This window comes from Montipora foliosa, chromosome 12 (genome assembly GCF_036669935.1).
Source record: "Montipora foliosa isolate CH-2021 chromosome 12, ASM3666993v2, whole genome shotgun sequence".
Lineage (NCBI taxonomy): Eukaryota > Metazoa > Cnidaria > Anthozoa > Scleractinia > Acroporidae > Montipora > Montipora foliosa.
Window position 1 is genome coordinate 34492608 of NC_090880.1, and position 18218 is coordinate 34510825.

The window sequence follows — 18218 nt, forward strand, 5'->3', positions numbered from 1 at the left end:
TTGAATTCTGCTTCGTCATTGGTCATTGGTCGCTACTGAGTCACGTGAGAAAGCGCACGAGCCCGGGAAGATCAGTTGTGTGCGATCCTTCGGGAAGGTCGGACGTGTGTTGTTTTGTGCGCTCAGTGTTGAACGAACGCCGAGAAAATCGCCGCATGGCTGCCAAAAATATGAGTGGAAGGGACGCCCTTTCACCGGCGGAGGAAGGAAAATTTAAAAAGTCTTGAGCAATTTCATTGAGCAATGCGTCCTCTGCAGAGCTGCCCCGTTTTGGCGGGTCGCTGTTGGGCGAGCAAGTGAGTGCCTCGGAATCCGACTTTTCAGGGTCTGAATCTCCGCTATCGCTCATGGCACTAGCTGCAGGAAGTTTTCTTCTCCTTTTCGGTGGTGCAGCATGGTCTTCTGGTTCTTCAGCTAACCGTTTCATTGCCTTTTCCATGGACAGCATGGTGGAACTCATTTGGGTCATGGCTGACAAGACGTTAGCAAGCACGTTGTCTGTGCCCTGTGGCGAAGAATTCGCTGACTCATTGTCTTCAGACTCACTTGCTCACCCAACGGCGACCCGCCAAAACGGGGCAGCTCTGCAGAGGACGCATTGCTCAATGAAATTGCTCAAGACTTTGAGTCGGAAGAGCAAACTGATCCGAGAGTCGCTCAGAAATTGGCGGATATCGTCAATAAGCAGTGGGGTTCTAAATTGGAGGAAACCAAATTAAAAGAAAAATTGGCGAAATACAATCGACCCGAGTCGAAGTGAGAAATTAACTGTGCCAAAGGTCAACCCCGAGATATGGAATAAGCTGAAGCACGGGACCAGGAGCGCGGATTTACGCCTTGCAAACAGGCAGAAAGTCCTTGTTAAAGTCGGTAGTGCTGTCGCCAAATCGACTGACACACTGCTGGCAATCCGTGCAAATCCTGACAAGACCTCAGCGCCGGCTCTCACTGAAACATTGGGGAAATTAGTTACGTATAACGCGGATGCTCTGGCATTGTTAGGTCATGTAAACATTGATCTGTCTTACCCGTGGACGCGATGCTACCAAACCACACTTAAATAACGAATATTCCTCGTTGTGTGGCTCTCAAGTACCCATCACGGGCTTGCTATTTGGCGATGAGCTGCAATCTCAGCTCAACAATAGACCACTTTCATAAATGGCGGCCATATTTACATTTTTTTGTATTTATGTTAATTAGACCTACTGCCCTCATTTTGAAACAAAAATTCTTTTGAAATTTGCTCATCCTAGCGAGGCTAGAAAGGCTTATTAGCATTAAAACAAAAGAATATTTTATTTGGCCGCCATTATGAAAGAGGTCTATATCAAAGCGACTAATAGGATTGGCCATACGACTACTGCAAAGTCATCTTACCGAAACCATAGCGATGGCTGGAAGGGCAAATCTCCTCACTCTAGTGGAAAGCCTTGTTTAGGGAAGAGGGGCCGGTCTTACCGGCCACAAAACAATTTCTACAAACCACGGGAAACCGAGAAGAAATCCCGCCAGTGACAGACAAGGTAAATATGTTCCATTATCTTGAGCACCAAGTTCTCTGCTTTAAAGCAGGGGGGCTGAGAAAATATTATGATCAGTGGCAGGCCTTAACCTCAGACCCTGAGATATTGCAAATGATATTAGGCCAGCCAATTGAATTTACCAGGACTCCATATCAAAGAGTAGCCCCCAGAGAGAAGAAAATCCTTGATTTGGATGAACAGCGTGTCATTGATACCGAAATAAATACACTACTTGCTAAAGGTGTTATTACCCCAAGTAGTCACGAAGAAGGGGAATATATCTCTTCTATTTTCACTAAGGCTAAAAAGGATGGCTCTTTCCGAGTTACTTTAAATCTCAAATGTTTAAACACTCATGTGCAATATCACCATTTTAAAATGGACTCGCTTAATACTGTTCTACATATGGTACAACCTGGGTGTTTTATGGCATCAATAGACCTAAAAGATGCTTATTATTCTGTGCCTATCGCCACTGCCGACCAAAAATACCTGAAGTTTCAGTGGCTAGGAAAACTATATCAATATGTTTGTTTTCCAAATGGATTGGCGTTTTGCCCCAGGAAGTTTACTAAATTATTAAAGCCAGTATATTCACATTTAAGGCAGCTGGGACACCTTTCAGCAAGTCATATTGATCACTCATATCTCCAGGGTGATGACTATGATGACCGTGAAAGAAATGTTACGGATACTGTCAAATTATTTTATTCCCTTGGGTTTACTGTACACTCTGAAAAATCATCCTTTGTTCCACAACCTCGAATCACCTTCATGGGTTTTATTATAGACTCAATTACAATGACAGTCTATCCAACCTCTGAGAAGATCGAGAAGATCATTCATACCTGTCAAGGCCTGTTGCAGTGTCCACACCCCGCAGTAAGAGAGGTGGCATCCACTCTTGGGTTACTCATATCAAATTTTCAAGCAGCAAAGCTAGGGCCCTTGCATTTTAGGTCGCTAGGCATGGACAAAACTGAGGCCTTGCGCTTAAACAAGGGTAACTTTGATGCATTTATGTCACTGTCTGAGTTGTCTCGCAGTGATTTGCAGTGGTGGATACACTCAGCAAGGTCGCTGCAAAAACCTATAAGCCCTCCTCAGCCAGAGATCACTTTATACACAGATGCAAGTAAAGAAGGCTGGGGAGGAGTACTCAATAATGTAAAGATTGGGGGGCATTGGACCCCTGAAGAGGCTTCAAATCACATTAATTATCTTGAAATGCTTGCAGTGTTATTTTCTCTCAAGGCATTTCACAAAGAGTTGTCAGGGAAGCATGTCCTTGTGTGAATAGATAATATGACTGCTGTGTCAGATTTAGGTAAAATGGGCACTAGCCATTCCAGAAAGAGAAATGATCTAACCCGTACACTCTGGGCATGGTGCCTTGAAAATAACATGTCGTTAACCACAAGTCATATCCCAGGAAAAGAGAATACTCTAGCTGATGCAGAGTCCAGGAAATCTAGAAAAGACACTGAATGGACCCTAAACAGACGGATTTTCCACGAGGCTGTTAAGAAACTTCATGTTGAGCCTCAGATTGTTCTGTTTGCCTCTAGGCTTAATTACCAGTTAAGGCCATTTGTCGCCTACCAACCTGATCCTGAAGCAATGGCTATTAATGCCTTTTCAATCTCTTGGAAACCTTACGTTTTTTATGCTTTTCCTCCCTTTAGTATCATCCCAAAAGTGTTACAGAAAATCCAAGCAGAGGCGGCCACAGGACTGTTAGTTGTGCCATGGTGGCCGACTCAACGATGGTGGCCATTGGTAATGAGACTGCTGGTTCAGGAACCCCTTGTGCTTCCAAAAAAGAAACACACCTCATTTCTACCTCAACAGCCAGACTTGGTGCATCCACTACATCAGAAGCTCACCCTTCTGATATGCCACTTGTCCGGAAATCCCTTGAAGGCAGAGGCCTTTCTGAATCGGCTACCTCATGACACTCATCTTGCAGTCCTGGAGAAGGGGTACTCAACAACAATATAAACCTTTCATCGCTTAATGGGAACAGCACTATGATCAAATAAAGATTAATCCTTTTTCAGCGACTCTAGAACATGGGATTAATTTCCTGGCGGAACTGTACCAAACAGGGATTGGATATAGTGCCCTCAACACAGCCCGTTGTGCTTTATCTACAGTTTGTTTCACATCCGAGCATTATACTTATGGACAGCATCCCTTAGTTTGTTGTTTTATCAAGGGAATTTTCGAATGCAGACCCTCTCTACCAAGGTATCAAGAAACTTGGGATGTGACAGTGGTATTAGACTACCTAGCAAAATTTGGGTCACCTGAGAAACTTAGTTTGAAGAACCTGACTTGGAAAGTGGTTATGTTGATGGAGTTGCTTTCGGGACAGCGTCGTCAGACTTTGCGCACATTATCAATTGATTGTATGCAAATAAGTTCTGATAAATGTGTGTTTTTCATTAACTCATTGTTGAAAACTTTGAGACCTGGTAAACATTTAGCTTGCCTTGAGTTTCAGGCCTATGCACCAGATGTTAGTCTTTGTATTGTAAAGCATCTTCAGCACTAACTGAAGCGTACAGATGTTCTTCGAGGTGATGTCAAGCAGCTTTTTGTTAGTTACACTAAGCCTCATAAAGCTGTTTCCCCTGATACAGTAAGCAGATGGATTAAGACTACGTTGGCTGGTGCTGGAATTGACACTTCAAAGTATGGTGCCCACAGCACCAGGTCAGCCTCTACATCTGCAGCTAAAGGGAACAGCATTTCTATTGCCACAATTCTGAAAAGTGCTGGGTGGTCCCAGGAGTCCACCTTTACCAAGTTTTACCCCAAACCAGTGGAACACCGAGCGAATTTTGGGGCTGAACTCCTTAAAGTTGTATGTCGTGACAACTAAGATAGTTTCCCTAAGAGAGCATGGTATTAAAGCAGATCCACATTGTTATAATCATTGCTGTCTCATTTGTGTTCGCACTCACACTGCTTTAAAATCTCACGTGACTCCGTAGCGACCAATGACCAATGACGAAACAGAATACCAAAATTAAACGAGGCTTACCTGTAAGGTGAAGTTTGATTTGGGTTCTGTGAGTCATTGGTCGGGAGCGTAGGAGACATGTGCCCACCCACGTGTTATTACCCCACTCGTGATTGGGTGTAAGTACTCACATCTGTTAAAGACTGATCTTCCCGGGCTCGTGCGCTTTCTCACATGACTCCTTCGCTCCCGACCAATGACTCACAGAACCCCAAATCAAACTTCACCTTACAGGTAAGCCTCGTTTAAGTTTGGTATTTTTCATTATCTTTTCATAGCCTACTGGCTTCAAGCTTGAAATACTGTCGCGCAAAGTATAGTTACTTTGCATACGTTTTGTGAATTACGGGTTACGACAGTGGCAGCAGAATGTCGAGAAATGAGAAATAATGTTAGTGTTGGCGACCAAAACGTGGTGAAAAAAAAAATTGATTTGAGTGTTGATTACTCTGAGTATCACATGATTATTAGGGAAAAACCCTGACAAAATGTCCGCTTTTAGTAAATAAATCGAAAAAGTAGCACGATTTAGGGATACTCACCTGTACACGTGACTCCATCACCCTGGTAACCATTGTTACAAACACATTTGTTATCCACACATTTAGCTTGAGAATGGCAATTTCGATCGGCGCAAGAAAAACGGACTTCCTCTGGGGATGAAAATTTAACCAAGAAATCTCTTCAGATAAAACTAATGTGAAATGCATGTGTTGTGTTTCCGATGTTACATTTTTACTCACCCTTTTCACACGTAAACCCATCTCCACGATACCCGTCTTTACATTGACATAAATAGGACCCTACGTTGTTTGTACAGTTAGCATCTGAGTGACATTCGCGCACACTGTCGTCGCATTCGTCCACATCTGATATTAAAAGGCAAGTCATAGATTAAATTGGAGTAATTTGAGAACACATGTTGAGCAGTTTACTCTGACTTCGTCTTGCTAATTAGTAGTTCTGCTAAATCTTACCTTTACACAGCAGCCCGTCGCCTTGGAAACCCTGATGACAAGCGCACTTTCCCGCTTCGTCACAGGATGCGTTACGTCCACACTGGACCCCTTCACATTTGTCAAGCGCTACCGATAAATTTTAAAAAATAGAATCTTTAAGATGAAAATGGGATAATGGCGACAAGGGGCTGGTTTGTCATAGTTTTATCCAGAGCGATTCAAGACATATTTGTTGCTAGCTTCTGTAAAAATTAAGCATACATTCAATGAAACGCAAACCATAAACTGGACTTTCAAATCTCACATTACATTTGCATGTTATCACGAAATTTCTGGGGCTCTATGCTTATCTAAACTTAAGACAATGACAAAGAGAACTTTTATTTTAGTAAGGTAGGAAAATCTCCCAAAGAAGTTCAACGGTGTATCCAAAACTACCAATGTAAAGAAAAGTTGCCCAACGCTGTGGCAAGTTTTGTAAGTACATACGAGCACAATTCTGTCCATCGCCTTGGTATCCCACATTGCATATACACTTTCTGGAGTTGTCGTCGGCGTATAGGCATTGGGCACGCTCACTGCATCGTACTCCAGCACAAGTACCATCGGCTTAAAAACAAAACAGAAAAACTAAAGATCGCATGTTTCAAATACTATTAAGACTCCATCAACCGCCAACAGACATCACCAAACTTATTTGAATACAGAGCTTTGCATAACTGTCGAGAATTCTCCCAGCTCCCCCGAGTGTTTAGATGAGGCTACGGAAACACGGAAAAAAGTCCTCTATTGCTTTTATAAAATATTTCTCAAAGATAATCCGACAAATGAAGGAAAATGCTGGCATTTTTAAAGTCTTGATTGAAACAAATTTTCTTGATACACGCTCACATTTCCTTCCAACCAATCAAAACGCGCGTCTGACAACACATACCCAATCAAAATTCGTGTGATGTCAAAGACGTGTTTCCATGCTGTCATCTAAACACAGCTATTGACCAATGAGAATGCGCGTACTATCCTAATTATTTTATAAATATTGATCATGTGCTTAGTAAAGCCAGCAGTCGTTTATATATTTTAAGAGTTTGTAAATTTTATGGCTACCCTAAGGAGCAATTAGATGTGTTCTTCCAAAGTTTAATTATCTGAGTCTTCACATAATTATGCTATTGAGGTGTGGGGTTGCTGTTATTATGACAAATATCTAAAGAGAATAGACAAACTGTTAGCTTGGGCTTTTAAATCTGGATACTGTTTGAAGTAATATAGTATTTGTGATAGTTTTACCATGGAATAAGATCACATATAACACCACTGCACTTGATGATCTCTTACCAACGAGACGTACTAGGCAATTACGCAGCAGGGGCCATTATTACATCTTACCTAGAGTTTGTACTTTACCTTTGAAATCCACTTCTGTGAACAGATGTCTTTTTAGCATAGTTTATTATTAGTAGTTATTCTTCATCTTATATTTTTTCACATATTTAATATTCATTGTAAATAAGGCACGGCTGATGCGTTATTGGTATTTAATGAAGACTATTAATATATTTATTAATGAACGTCAGGTAGATGTGCGTTTACAATCTCAAAAAGCTCATACAGGACCGAAACAGGATTCCTGAAGAACACCATACTGCGAGGAAAAACGGTCAGAGAGAGTTCCCTTGACGGAGATGCGTTGACTTCTGTTCCTTAAGTATAATGAGAACCATTCCAAGACTTTACCCGAGACACCCAACCTTGACTGAAGACTCGTGATCAACGGTATCGAAGGCCGCGGTTAAATCTAAAAGAACCAGCAAAGTTACGTGACCCTTGTTCATATTGAAGTGAAGTGAAGTGAATCTATTCATAAGAATGTCATTCTTCACCTTTAAAAGAACAGTCTCAGTACTATGGTGTTGTCTTTACGACGACGGCAAAGCAGGATAGAGACCATTGGAAGACATGCAAAAGCAGTTGATCTGATACCGAGCGTTCTGTCAATTTAGACACATAAGAAAGATTACTAACTGGGCGATAGTTTTTATACAGAAGATCGAGGCCATGTTTCTTGAGCAGAGGATTTACTATGGCATCCTTCCATGAATCAGGAAAAGAGGCAGGTCTCTAGACTGATTGATCATCTGTTTAATTACAGGCAAAAGCACATCAATACACTCTGCTACTAATGGAGTTGTCATTGGGTCCAAAGCACGGTACTTCACCAGCTCTATGACGTCATCATCATTTAAAAGCTTAAATTCGCTGAATAATTCTCTCACAGGGCGATCAAAGTCATATTTTGAGGAACCAGAAGAATTTAGTGCAGCAGCATCAAAATCCAAATGAATATCAGATACCTTCTTGACAAAGAAAGTCCCCATATCGTTAGCCAGTAGGTATTCATCATCGTGTGGTGGGAAATGGACACAAGAATCTTTCTTCAGCAACCTCTTCGTAGCCCTGAAAAGTTTACCCTGATCGCCACTGGTTTCCTCCATAAAATATTTATAGCATTCAATTTCTGATGAAGACTTCGTCCTTTTCCAACGCTTCGTACTGCGCTTAGCTCTCTTGGCTTCTCTTATGTCCTCACTCAACCATGCTAGGCGTCGCCTTACAATTACAGCCCTGGTTTTGAGAGGATTGTGACGCTTCAGAATGTGCGTAAGAGTGGAGTTGTAACAGTCAATCATCACATCAAGGGAGCTAGGAGGGCTAGTACACAATTCAGAGTTTCTAAGATCTTGTTTTAGTCGATCAATGTTAACAGCTATAAGATTTCTGTAGTTATGTTCCTACAGAAGTGACCGGCTTAGGCATTTGAAGACTGCAGTTAACAGCAAAGTGGTCTGAAAACAAGTGGTCTACCTGTGGCATAGAGATCACAGATTGCGATTGGCGCGTTACAATCAGATCCAGTGTGTGTCCATGGATGTGAGTAGCCCCCTTTACATGTTGCTGAAGACCCAAAGACTCACGAAAACTCAGCAAAGAAAACATTTGTTGAGACAGGGTGCTCAGCACTGTATGGCACGCGATAAATAATTACCGTACGTCTCGGGTCTCCGGTTTGCATAACTGTCTCGAATTCTCCCAACTCCCCCTCGTGTTTAGATGAGGCTATGGAAATGTCACAGCTAAATTTAAATTCTGGTTAATTTTAATTTAACCTAGGTCATTTTATTTTAAACTGGGTTGAAATTGATAGTAGGAAACATCAACAAAAATCCATCAATTATTAGCAAGTACTTGTAATATATTGGTAAGTAAATTGGTCCTAGGGGTGAGTGGATGAACTTAGTGTAGCTCAAATTCTTCATGAACATTTTATAAAACCCCAATGGTTGTTAAGTCTTGGCACTGATTTTAGATGGTTAGCATTAAGGTTGAGGTTAGGCATACTGTACATGACAACCGATTCTACTTTTCTTTCTCAGAGCTTTTTAGAAGGACATTGTTCATTGATGAATCTCCTTAGGAGGGCAGGGGGCAACAATATTAAATTATCTTCTAAGGAATAAAAGAACTGAAACATACATAAATTTTTAATTTGCTTTGTTATTTGCTCTATCTTTTTCTTCCTTTGAATTCGTAATAATCAAAAGCACGTAAAAACAAAACTTTGAAAAGTCAGGAAAAAGGGTTTCATAATCTATTGATCAGAAACCTTGGCTCTTGTAAGTGTTATTTATTTTGAATTATCAAATATTTTTTTAATTTTTTTTAATTTTGCTGAGTCTGTATGCAGTGATAAATCCAAATTTTTGTGATTTTAATTCAACCTGTAACAGAAACATGAAAAACGTCCTGTATTGCTTAAGTGTGTCCCAGTTCAAAGGGTCAGCCTCAAATGTAACATCGAGCAACTTTAGCTGCATGCGTTTTCCGCTCTACAATAGCAAGAGGAGCTGGTGGGACTTTGGGGCGTCTACCTTTTATTAACATGTCCCATGTTTTACTCAGGTTGAGTGTCATTTGATTCTTTTCAGCCCACTTCATTATAGAATTGACTTCAAGCTCAGCTATGTTGCTATCTTCAGCACGAACAGGAATGCTGATTGTGACATCATCTGCATATTTAATTAATAAGCTAGAGGAGCTAACCGGCTTTATATCATTTACCATCAGAGAAAACATTATTGGACCTAGCACCGTCCCCTGGGGGACTCCTCTGGTTATATCTGGATACTCAGTAGTGATGTTATCTACAACAACGCGTTGCTTTCTATCACTAATGAAACTGATAAGCCAGTTTATAATATATGCGGATTGATATCAACATCCCTAAGCTTACTAACTAAAATTCTGTGTGACAGAGTCGAACGCCTTACTAAAGTCGAATGAGAAGATCCGCACAAAACCCATTTGCTATTGCTCCGTAGATGACTCTTTGCTTTTTCTTTCTTTTAAACCTGATCCACAAGCAAGTCGGGATGAGGCAGTTATGGCAATGCAACACTATATAGATAAGTCAATGGATGCTGGCTGACCGACTTAAGCTAAATGATGATAAAACTGAGTATTTACTTATGGAACAAGACAGCAATTGTCTAAGATCAGCGCAGGTTTTCTTGCTGTTGGTGACCATCAGATTACTCCAGCTCAAGAGGCCAAGAATTTGGGCTGCTGGTTTGATCAACAACTTGGTATAGGGACACAAATCAATAAGATTTGTAGTGCATATTATTTCCACCTTCACAACATTAGGTGCGTAAGAAAGTATCTATCAACTGAATCAACGAAGAAGTCTGCTGCGCGTCTAATTTGCCATGTTTCCCGCTGTGATCATATATCGCTTTTGTTTTTCAGGCTTCACTGGCTGCCAGTGCAATTTAGAATTAGATTTAAGATACTAGTAATTACATTTAAAGCTATTCACGGGCTAGCGCTGGAATATATCAATGATTTAATTGGTATTAAGAATACATCGCGCTATTCTTTGAGATCATGATCAAACAATGAGCTTCTCCTTGAGTTGCCACAAGAGAGAACTAAGAGAACATTGGAGAATACGGCTTTTTGTTTTACCGCCCCAAAGCTATGGAGCTCGCTCCCCCTTAAAATTCGCAACAGTAGAACTTTGAACAATTTTAAGAATACATTAAAAACGCATTTTTCTAGGCTCGCTTTTATATCTATGATTTAATTGGAATTATTTTTTTTTGTTCATTTATTTATTTGCATCTAGCGATATATTTATCTAGTTTTTACTTTTTATTTATCTAGTTTTCATTGTAGGTTTTTTAGCTCAGTTTACATTATTATACTTTTTAGTTTTTAATCATTCTAATGCGCAGGTAATCATATATATTCATGTACTGCGCAATATAAATGTAAATTATTATTTATTATTTACTTGACAGAAACGTTGTGGTGTTCATTTGGAACCTTTCATTGAAAAGTTTGTAAACACATCTGAAAGTTTTCCAATTGAAAAGACCATTTAGAACTTACGCTCGCAAGTGACTCCATTTCCCCTGAAACCAGCATTGCATACACAGTTCCAGGTCCCAGAAGATTCCATGCATTGAGCATCTGGGCTACATTCCTGAGGGCAACGATAGGCTGTCGATACAATTTAAAGGTTGAAAGATTAGCAAAGGTGACAGACATTGATGATGATGACGATGACGATGATGAACGTGATAATGACGACATAACGAAACCCTTGCAGTGGTGATGATGACACTGAACGAGGATAAGGACAATAGTAATAACGGTATGAATAAAGCTGTGTTCACATTAAAGCCGAAACATGATTAAAGCAAACACTTGAAACATGTTTCTCCTAAACATGTTATTGCATTGTTCACATCAGATGTCGGTTTCAAACACGTTTCATGCATGGTTGTATAATTCGTGCCGTTTTATGGTTTCAGGTTGTGAATTTTGGTTTTGTATTGCGATGCTGTACTCTTGTAACCGTTGTCATTAAGTTATTCGGCAATGTTGTCCCAAATATTATGCTTTCTACCCATCGCCGATAATTGTACCTCTTCATCGGCTCATATTTCAACTAGACATTTGGCATCGTAGTAGCCCCGATTTTGGTTCTTTTGGGTACTCGCCTCCTCTCCGCATCCATCCGCCATTTTGAATGTGTCTGGTCTGATCATGATTGAAACTACCTCGCGAAGTTGTTTCAATCATGCTCAGAATAATCATGTTTCAACCATGATTCGCTCAATGCACTGTCTGATGTGGACACTTTTCATAACGAAACAGCCTATTGAGAACACAGTATAAGATCTTGTGGACGACTGTGAGGACTTTTACAATGCTAATGATGACGATAACGATGAGTATGATGGTAACGATGATGATAATGACAAAGAAACGAGGCTGGCAACGACGCGTGAAGATGCGAAAGCCAGCAAGAAGTGGTTGAGAGGTCTTTTGCATGAGGCTAGCTCACTTTTTTCAGCAATTATGACCATCATTAATGAAATTGTGATACATTTGCCATGAAACGAATCTACAGTTTTTATGCAATTGACGTTAAAGTGAACCCTTGGGGTGCAGAGATGGCGCCGTGGTGAGAGCACTCGCCTCCCACCATTGTGGCTCGGGTTCGATTCCCAGACTCAGCGTCATATGTGGGTTGAGTTGGTTGGTTCTCTACTCTGCACCGAGAGATTTTCTACGGGTCTCCGGTTTCCCCTCTCCTCAGAAACCAACATTTGACTTGATTTGTGTTTTGCGTTTTGTTAATTCACTTCACAGTTCGCCAATTAGCGTTCCAGCTCTAGAACGACTAGACACTTAAATAAAGTTCCTCTCCTTTTCCCTGTCAAACCCACCGAGAAAGAAGCATTGAGTTTGAGTTTCAAAGAAATGCAATTTTATCTTTGGTGTTTACACCAGTTCTGGTTAGAAGGAAAAAAAATAAAACAAAAAAACATTGCATTTTGGATTTTTCTGATGTATCAACAAACACATATATAAGCCAAATACACATACGCTCGCACTGGACACCATCCCCTTCATAACCGTCATCACAGCGACACTGCTCGGATCCCTGTTCTTTCACGCAGCTTGCTTTTAAGTGGCATTTTTTCTTTGAAACCCCACAGTCATTTATATTGCCTTCCTGTTTCTGAACTAAAAATAAGCACATAATAGCATCTAATATTCAATCCTAGATGAACAATTCTATAGTCCGGGAGGTTATCCTAAAGGATGAACGTAAACAAACCAGTCTTACTTTCAATTTCTAAGAGATGTAAGAGTTTCTACTCCCTCGACTTATTCATACAGTCCACCGATTGCGTATTGTAAAAATCCACTGATTTAGTTAATTTTATTTTTATTTTTATTTTCATTTTTACCATATTCTTGGTTTTTTCTCTCGTGATCGGTGCATGGCCAAGCTTTTTGACCGGAACAAAAGGAAATGTTTGCATATACTTTGCTAAAGGACACACAGTGATGTCATGTTCCAACCAACAATGGACCTAATCGGCTAACTCAATGTTGTACCCAATTCAAACCCCTTGGGAATAAAACGTTTTCTTCCAGGTACTTCCATATCATTTAAATGTGAATGCTACATTATAATGCAAATACAATGCACAAAGAATCTTAGCCCCGGTAGATTTGAATTGGGTACAACGTTTAGGTCCATTGGAAGGAGACCAAGATCCACATTCCCAGGTTCAACGCGTCTTAATTATGTCGATCTCTATTTTATTCCGAGAGTTTTCGTTTAGGTTTTCCGCAGCTGATTTAAATCATGCTTATGGTGTCCCCATTTGAAACTGAGATACTGAACAATTCATTAACGTTTCTCACCTTCTGATGAAGACGCATTAACAATAAACGATCTGATGGCCACCGCAGAGTACTTCTGTCCTGCATCATATCTGGACATCAATACCTTGGACTCAACATCAAAACTATAAAAGTCGGTGTCGCATCCTTTCAGTTCATCGTAGTCGATTCTCTGCATTACAGAGAAATCGATAGCCTGACCATTCACTTCGAAAGTGACTGCTCCGTCCGACTCTACTCTTCCGCGATCTTCTCGTCTATAGATCTCTTTAAAGGAATTCATATTGACCACCGCTTCAGCGTTAATGTTTGGCATTGTTCCGTTTAATGTGGTTTCCATGGCGATGAAACGACCAGTCGAATCTTTCCCTGTAAACGTCTGGTTTAAGTAAAGTTTCTCCCCTGTGGAGATGAGAGCTAATTAATCACAAAAGAAATTTATCTTTCTCAAGTTGGCCATCTTTAAAAAAGTGGAAAGCCTTGTTAGTGGAAACAAGGAAAAGCTTCAAGTAAAAAACGCTAGTCATTTGGCTTCTTTGATCTCTCGTTCTCCGTCCAAGGGGTGTCGATCCAATTGCTGCCGACATGGGGACTAAAGCAGCATAAATAATAAGCTGCCGTATAAAAGTTGACCAGGTTTTGTTCTTTCTTTAGACCTTTTTTTTATGTTTTTTACTCACCCTGAACACTATTCCTTCTTCTCTTCCCATTTTTGTCTGTCTTAACCTCTATTGTCGTCTATCCTAATACAAACACTTACCGGAGTTGAAGGAAATCACGACACTCCTTGTGAACTTGTCCCCGATCAGACTAAAGCCATTGGGAACACCCACCACTTTCTTCACAGCGAATGTCCATCCAAGCAAGTTTGCAAATGGCGTCAATATCTTAAGCGAATGTTCGAGCCCGGCTGGTGGGTTTCTTATCACCACATATACACGGCCATCCTTAGTCATCCCAATCACGTCGATTACAATCGATATCAAGTCAATACCATTAAGGTTTCCTGTCATTCTTCCATTCAAGCGAACATTTTCTCCTGTTAATTAAGGAAAATAAAAGAAATCAGTCATTGCTGTGTAATCGTGAAGTGTACGTGTTGTCTAATAGTCACGTTTTTGCCGTTAAATGTTACTCTCGCACAAAAAAGGGTGTTACTCACCTTCTTTTTCGCAAATGACTCCATTTCCAAAATAACCCTCATTGCATTCACAGCAGTGCCCTGGGTCTGAATTCTTACAAAAAGCATCTGGATGACACTGGGAAACACCGCTAGCGCACTCATCCATGTCTGAAGAAACAAATGAGCAGACCACTCAATAAATCAAATAATCCTCCACTCAATCAAACGCTCAATTATCAATAAATGCCCCTGTAGTCAAACCTCTTGGTGAAATATTCAAACGACCTGACTGAAAGTTAGAGGATAGCTCAACAAAACCCCGGGAGGTGCTTTGCATTTGGCGGCCCCCCCAGGTTCCCTACGGCCAGGCTAAGAGCATCACAGTAAATATCCTTACATACTATATCATGTCAGTAAAGATGACTTTAGTGTTAGATTCGGGGTATTAAGTTCCTTTTCACCCTCGCAACACCAAAACATCTGTAGCTGCACAGGTAAAATAGGAAGTTAAGTGCCTTTGTGCGAGGTAATGTGGGATCAGTGAAAGGCGAAGAGAACAGCATTTCCCTTTATTGACTAACAGCTATACTAAAGTGAACTGACAATAGTCGAGCCTACCCTTTAATGCAGCAACTCCTTCATCACTAGACACTATGGAACTGGCCACAGCCAAAAATACTGAAGCAGCGGCCTTGCCACCACAAGTCAATTCGTCGTTTTCCACGCAGGGAACATCGCACGCTTCTGAGGGTAGAATATCCAGTTTCTTGTATTCCAGCGGGTTCAGACATGTGCACTGGTTGCCGTTATAAAGTGCTGCGTAAATATAGTTTCTCTCGTGACAGAGTATCATACAGGCGCGAATGCCAACATCCTCCCATATTTCACTTTCATTGGATAAAAAGTATCCTTGAACTTTAAAACAACCAGTTACGTCTGCAAATGTAAAATATATATCACCAAGGGTGTCTATAATTATTGACTATCTCTTTAGTTGTGTGACCCGACGGCAATTACAAACAGTCCTTCATTGCTGTTTTAACTATGCAATGTAACAAAGCAATCTTACTATCGCTGTCCGCTGAAAGGCTTTAAGCGCACTTTCAAGCACCTCTAATACATGCTTCCTCCTGTTCGTTTCTTCAAAAAAGTGCGGGAGTCTTGACAAAATTGATACTTACATTGATCCACATTGAAATAAAGGGGCGTCAAGGATCCTTTCTGAGAAAAGCTGTCTGCCGATTCCACATTAAAAGGACCCATGTTTGGCCTGCCTATCTTGAACATCCACTGCCCAGGAAGCATCATATTAGACTTAAAGGAAAGAAGCTTCACATCTCTAGTTCCTGAGCCAGGTAGCAAATAATACCTGTATTGGGATAAATGCTGTGTCTCAATGATTTATTTTTGACAAAATTTTACAGCTCGTTGACTCCTAAGCCAAAGATGGTTTAACATTACGTTTACACTAGGGGGAAAGGAAAGAAAAGGAACTTAATTTAAGTGTCAAGTCGTTCCAGTGCTGGCGCACTAATTGGGGACACTGTAAAGTGAAATTAACAATTAACGCAAATTAAGTCAAATGTTGGTTTTTGAGGAGAGGGAAAACCGAAGTACCCGGAAAAATCCTCTCGGTGCAGAGTAGAGAACCTACAAACTCAACCCACAGATGACGCCGAGTCTGGGGATCGAACCCGGGCCACATCGGTGGGAGGCGACTGCTCTGACCACTGCGCCATCCCTGCACCCCTAAATTATCAAGATTTCTACATGTTTCCGGATTCATCAAATTTAAGGGATTTGGATTCGTACATGTTTACATTAAACCCATTCTCGGATCTACAATTATTTACACTAACTCGATGAATCCGGTTACTAAGCGCTGTTTCCTTACTCAAAATGGCATCCAAAGCCAAAATCAGAAAATAAAGGCACGTTGATCTAGACTGATAGTGAAGTGGAACTGCTTCTTCGAGTCGTTCGATCTTCCTCATCAGAACAAGATTTGAAGGCCTTGAGTGAGAGTCCATGAAGAGAAAATATGAGGACTTATGAAGTAAATTTGTATGTCAGTATGAAGAATTCACACACAGCACCGGTCTCTTTAATCCTGAGAGAATCACCAGCAAAATCAAAGATCTCAGGAAAAAGTATAAGAACGCGATATACCCCGGTAACTCGGCGGCCATCCTGTGCAAAGACAATCCTGAAGGATCGCATGCGGCTTAGACTATCTGGATTCGTGGGATCACCTGTTTACACGAACGGAAAGCGTCGGATTCAAAGTATTCGGATGCAAAGTTTCCATTTTGGATTCCGGATTCATAATGTGCCGGATTCGTGACGAATCTGGGAGCTTTTCATACCGGATCAGGTTTTGTGTGTAAACACTAAAACCAATCCGGTACTAGAACGTTCCCGATTTGTCACGAATCCGGACACTTTTGCTCTAGTGTAAACGTAGACTAAGAAATAAACAATAATATAATTTGCAATCTCGCACTAGAGACTAGAACGAAGGAAGTGCGAAAAAAGATACTCCAAGAAATAATAGTTTTAGCACTAGCAGAAATTTGAAGCCTGAGGTGTTAGGTGTATTGAAATGGTAAACTGCATCCGATTCGCCTAATAACATCGCGTAAATTTGTTGTAATATGAGGAAAATGTTTGGTAGAGGCCACGGACTAACGATTCGGAATTTGGAGTTGTTGTCCTGGCAATTCATCGGCTGCATTTGTAAATAGTCAACTGATCTGCTTATCGCCAGTTGGGACTCTTAATTGTGTTGTTTGCGTCATTGTTTCATTGTCTCTCAAAAGTCCCTGTGTGGTGTGGTCAATGTATTTAATATGTACATTTGCATCTGAATTACCTAATTTGGTCGCCAGCACTAAAGCCGACTTGTGCATTGAAAAATCGGCCACCTTGAAACCTCACATGGTATCCCTTGATCCACTGCAAGCCGTCATGTTTATAACTAAACAAAGCGAATGTGGTCAAGCGGTCTGTCATCAAGACTGCTTGGAAAGTATTCACCTGAAACAAATAATAGGTGATTAAAGAATTATCCTACATATAGAAGCGTTTAGTCCAAGCACTTATTTATTATTTGCTGGTTTCTTTGCTTGTCTTTTATGAAAGCAACATTTCAACGTCAATATAGTAGAGGACAACAAGTAAATAGGCAAGAAGGTATATATTGGAGTAGGTATTTACATATGGGAGTATTAAAGCACATGGCTTATTAGGGCATGTACCTTATCTACCGCAGCCGTTTTGGGGAAGTAAAAACGAAGAAAGGACTGCCATGTTGCTCAAGGAAAGGAAAATTCCCCTCCATTTGCTCTTTAAATGTTACCTTGTTAGGAAAAATGGTCGAGGCACGAGTCACATTATTCCATGTGGCGATAAAAACGTGCGACGCACTAAAAGTGGTATCTTCCACAAAACTGGATCTAGCATAGTTCGTTGCCCGTTCAAGGTCATCTTGATTTCGTGTTTCTCTGTAAAAGACTTCACTATTATCATATATTTGGATGGGTGCGTAGAATACTGCAATGGAAGGCGTGTTCGGAGGAAACGGGAACTTTCTGTGTCTCAAGGCAGTGTTAACAAATGTCTCCTTCCCAAGTGTGATAAGTCCTTCCCCATGTATCTGAAAAACAAGAAAGAAGTTGACTGCTAATGTCGATTTTTTTTCCGGTAATAACTGAATTGCTGACCAGTAAATAAACATAAGATGAAGGCGTTGTATTTTATACTTTTTCCAGAGTGTGGTATTTTGTTTACTTGGATAGAGAAGCAGGTGGAATCGT

The 18218-nt window shown here is 40.7% G+C and overlaps 1 protein-coding gene and 1 pseudogene across 3 annotated transcripts in view; one reads left to right on the plus strand and one right to left on the minus strand.

Moving 5' to 3' along the window:
- Window positions 1–18218, minus strand: part of LOC137978427 (fibrillin-2-like) — a 63093-nt gene that overhangs the window by 39083 nt on the left and 5792 nt on the right. For all 3 annotated transcript variants that reach the window (XR_011118157.1, XM_068825354.1, XM_068825352.1), the window contains exons 2-14: window positions 17762–18058; window positions 17276–17439; window positions 15585–15772; window positions 15022–15339; window positions 14443–14571; window positions 14041–14319; window positions 13302–13682; window positions 12471–12611; window positions 10965–11075; window positions 6003–6122; window positions 5532–5639; window positions 5298–5423; window positions 5097–5207 (exon numbers count right to left, since the gene is read on the minus strand). Coding sequence is in view for 2 of the 3 variants with exons in the window: in XM_068825354.1 (XP_068681455.1) it covers window positions 5097–5207; window positions 5298–5423; window positions 5532–5639; window positions 6003–6122; window positions 10965–11075; window positions 12471–12611; window positions 13302–13682; window positions 14041–14319; window positions 14443–14571; window positions 15022–15339; window positions 15585–15772; window positions 17276–17439; window positions 17762–18058 (2473 nt within the window). In the remaining variant the exon portion in view is untranslated. The remainder of the gene's footprint in view (window positions 1–5096; window positions 5208–5297; window positions 5424–5531; window positions 5640–6002; window positions 6123–10964; window positions 11076–12470; window positions 12612–13301; window positions 13683–14040; window positions 14320–14442; window positions 14572–15021; window positions 15340–15584; window positions 15773–17275; window positions 17440–17761; window positions 18059–18218) is intronic.
- On the plus strand, window positions 468–4413 carry LOC137979891 (uncharacterized; annotated as a pseudogene).